The sequence below is a fragment of the Anopheles darlingi genome, chromosome 2 (genome assembly GCF_943734745.1).
Source record: "Anopheles darlingi chromosome 2, idAnoDarlMG_H_01, whole genome shotgun sequence".
In the NCBI taxonomy this organism is placed as follows: domain Eukaryota; kingdom Metazoa; phylum Arthropoda; class Insecta; order Diptera; family Culicidae; genus Anopheles; species Anopheles darlingi.
In genome coordinates this window covers 15,985,295-15,988,954 of record NC_064874.1, presented here as the reverse complement: position 1 = coordinate 15,988,954, position 3,660 = coordinate 15,985,295, and the positions used below count along the sequence as shown (strand labels likewise).

The 3,660-nt window shown below is 48.8% G+C and overlaps 1 protein-coding gene across 1 annotated transcript; it reads left to right on the top strand.

Annotated features, from left to right (window-relative positions):
- The first annotated feature begins 268 nt into the window (after positions 1-268).
- On the top strand, positions 269-2,954 carry LOC125951000 (uncharacterized). Its single transcript, XM_049679476.1, has 3 exons — positions 269-512; positions 593-1,504; positions 1,590-2,954. Exons 1-3 carry the CDS (start codon positions 319-321, stop codon positions 1,834-1,836), a joined length of 1,353 nt encoding a protein of 450 aa, XP_049535433.1. The 5' UTR covers positions 269-318; the 3' UTR covers positions 1,837-2,954.
- The last annotated feature ends 706 nt before the right edge of the window (positions 2,955-3,660 follow it).

Below are 3,660 nucleotides of genomic sequence, written 5' to 3'. Positions count from 1 at the left end.
GCACATTCACAATCACGTTCACGGTCACCATCGTCACACGCAGATAACAACAACCAATCTGGTTGGATGCTACTGGTGGCAACTCGTGGCATGTCCATGGTCTTCCCTCTCACTCACCCACGATAAGATTGTCTACAAACGCCGCACCGAATTCAAATATTGACCGCACAGCTCTTTACAAGTGGTTGTTAGCGCAAAACAGCGGCACCGGCTAACGGTGTGTGTAGTGATTCTAACTCGCGACTCAATTAACTCCCAACTCCGACGATGACGAACAGTTTCTAACGTGCCGGCAAACATAACACTCGCACCGATAGGATGGATCACGAGCGAAAAGTGAAGTTTCTAATGACGGAGTTGGTGGACAAGATTCTACGCCAGAATGTGGATCTGCAAGACTATCGTCTACGGAAGGGTGAGGACAGTTGCACCCTCACCACTCCACAGGGACTGGATGGGTTCATGTCGGTGATTCATCGGCTATCGCTCGAACTCGAACACAAGCGCACAAGGTAACGACAATTAGCCTACAAATAATATTTGCCTTCCGTTGGAGCGTTACTATAGCGACACCTCTTCACACGTCTGCTAGATCGCCCAAAACACTAACACTGATGGTGAAGGTCATGAAAGGAGATGACGATTTCCGCCAGAAGTCCCTCGGACTGGTCCTCTTCCCCAACGAAATCAATGTCTATTCGCACGTTCTGCCAACGTTCGAGCAGCTGGTGCGTGACAGCGGAGCGCCGATCGATCTCACCACTCTCTGTCCCCGGATCTACTTTGCCGAGTCCGGTGCACGCTATCCGGCGTACAGCGATCAAGAAGAAACGTTCCTAGCCATGCAGGACGTTGCGTCGAGTGGGTTCGTACCGGGCCCGCGACTTAACCTTGACCGACCCCACCTAGAGCTGATGGCGCGCAAAGTGGCCCAACTTCATGCCTGCTCCTACGCCCTCCGTATCGGTGGCCAGCCGGACCGGCTATGGTCACTCGTGAACCGCATCATTCCGCTCGACTTCATCCAGGACGGAGCAATCTTCTTCCAAAGCTACGACATCGTCTTTAAGGTGGTGTTCGAACGGTTGTTCCGCTATCTGCACACCAATCCGGCCTCACTCGCCGAGGTTAGTGATGAAGTTCGTGTGAAGATCGCTCTCCTGGAGCACAAATACGGTACGAACCCATCGGAACTGATGCAACGCTGCCTTGCGCGGGATGATACGTACTCCGTCATTCTGCACGGTGACTATAACCGCAACAACGTGCTGTTCCGATATGAGAACGGTAGTCCGCAGGATGTGATGTTACTGGACTTCCAGGAGAATCGATACGGTTCGCCGGCGCTCGATCTATCGTTTTTCATGTACATGAATATGCCACCGGAAGCGTGGACTGATGGTGGCTGGGAACAGGTACTTACGGCCTACCATCGCGAACTCGTCCGCTGTGTCTGTGCCTTCACACACCTTCAACCGGACGATAGTCGTCTGTTACCTTATAGGTACGTACCGCGGCAGGGCAAAGACCACCAGGCGCGTCACTAACGTCACTCTCCTCTATACCCTCGCATCCACATGCGTGTTTAGCTACGAAGCGATGAAACGACATCTGGCACAATATTTCATCTACGGAGCGGTAATAGCCATCAAATTTCTACCCTGCATGCTGTCGAGCGAGTCCGAGGTGCAGCAGATTGTGCATCACTTCCACACGGACATCACAGCGCCAGGGTTCCGCGATATCTATCTGGTCGCCGGTGGAGCACCGGTCAACGAGCGGCTCACGAAGGTGCTCATCCATGCCGCCGAGCACGGCTACTTGGATATGCTGTAGTGCAGTAGGACTCCATGCTAACGCTGCTCCATGAAATGCTTTGCTCCCTGAAATCACAGCAAGCATTGGAAGTGATTTTGAAAGAAAAATATTTACCCTCAAAACGTAACCCTTGCGATGAATAGCGATGTCAAATGAATCTGCCATCCGTTAGTTTTGTAGAATAGATGTAAAAGGACCGCGCCATCAAAGCCGCCCGGGTTTTCCAATGTGTACTGTGTGAGTTCACTGTTTCACTTTTCCACAGACCCCAGCATCATCTAACAGTGCGAACTGTTGGTCGTTGAATGAAAATCATCAACGGAACAATTCGTATGTAACTGTGGAGAGAGAGAGAAAGCACAGAACAATGTGCACTCCTACACACAATTCGCTAACTCGGACCGATGATTCAATTGCAGCATGAGAAAACTAAACAAAAAACGTGCGGGGTGGGTTTTCCAAACACTCGGATGTATCGGGTGCTGCTAGATGTTGCACGAAAACAACAGAAACGGTAACGCGTAGCAGCAGCAGCAGCAGCAACCAGCCAAGCAACAAAAAGAAACACACACAATGCCGGAAGCGTTGATAGATTGTAACGAGCGATCTGAAGGACTGTAACGATACTCTGTTTGTCAACGGTTCCGGGGAGGTACACCCTCTGCATCGTCACCCGACAAAAAAAAAACAAAGTATCGGAAACGGGCAGCGCATGCTGGAGCGCTGTTGAAGCAGCTGTCACGTATTTGTTTTATCAAAGAAACACTACAACTGCTACTGTTACTGCTGCTGGGGCCACTGATGCTGCAGCGGAAAAACAATTCTCTTGATTGGCTTTCGCGGAAAGGATGCTGTCGCCGCTCGAGGAGAAGGGCAGAGAATTCAAATAATTGAGATGTGAAGTCGAAAAGTTAGACGCATTGGAATCGAGCCAAACGAAGTTATCGGATCTGGTTTTTTTTTGTTGCCCGATGACCTGCTTGCTCACCCGGACCGTTTTGGGGCCCGCTGCTTTTGGATCTATAAATTCGAGGAAACATTTGTGAAGCTCTCTGGGAAAGGGGCAGTGGCATTTTAATGGAAAAGTTTTTAGTTCAATTAGTGGAGAAATATCGCGTAATTTGTTTTGCGAATGGACCAACAAAACTGAATTTTTGTTTCGTTTTTTTTTGTGGTTTTCCACAGCGTTTTCGTGGGTTTTTATACCGTTTTTCTTTCCATTTGTATGCATTTTGCGATGTTTTATGTACCATATGCACTAACTTTTCAACTGTTTTATGTTCTTACATGCAGATAACTGTTATTCATTTTACTCAAATAACATAATATATCACAAAAAAATCCTGCTTAAAATGTTACATCTGTTACATGTTTTTTCTTTTTCGTATCAATTCCATTAGTGCATTCTATGTCTCTGTTTGAAAACTAATCTCGCATACCCGCCGGTCGTGTTTCGTGATTCCCAAACGCAAAATGTCTCTACGTTGGTCGCTCTCTATGCAGCTCGGCAGTAGTGGTAGTAGTAGTAGTAGTAGCGCTGTCAAGTGAAACCCACGTTATCTATACATAAAGGGCCGTCTGCACCATCGGCCAGGCTGTGCTCGCTGTGCTGCTTGCACCCGAACCATCGTGCAACGGAGCAATACATTTTCCGGAAAACACTTATCATGTTCCATCATCGCTTCCGGATGCTGTGGTGTGCGGCGGCGTCATAGCGAACCCCCGGCATAAGATACTCGACACGAAATTGAAATGAAATATTCGCCGCTCGGCCGGGGAAATTCATGATATTGCAGAGTCTGAAAGGGTCTCCCCAAAAACACACCCACCTCAGGACCAATG

Excerpts from the sequence above, each read along its gene's own strand:
- LOC125951000 (XM_049679476.1), top strand. The coding sequence starts at position 319 with ATGGATCACGAGCGAAAAGTGAAGTTTCTAATGACGGAGTTGGTGGAC. Across the intron at positions 513-592 it reads CTCGAACACAAGCGCACAAG|ATCGCCCAAAACACTAACAC; the intron begins GTAACGACAATT and ends CACGTCTGCTAG. Across the intron at positions 1,505-1,589 it reads AGTCGTCTGTTACCTTATAG|CTACGAAGCGATGAAACGAC; the intron begins GTACGTACCGCG and ends ATGCGTGTTTAG.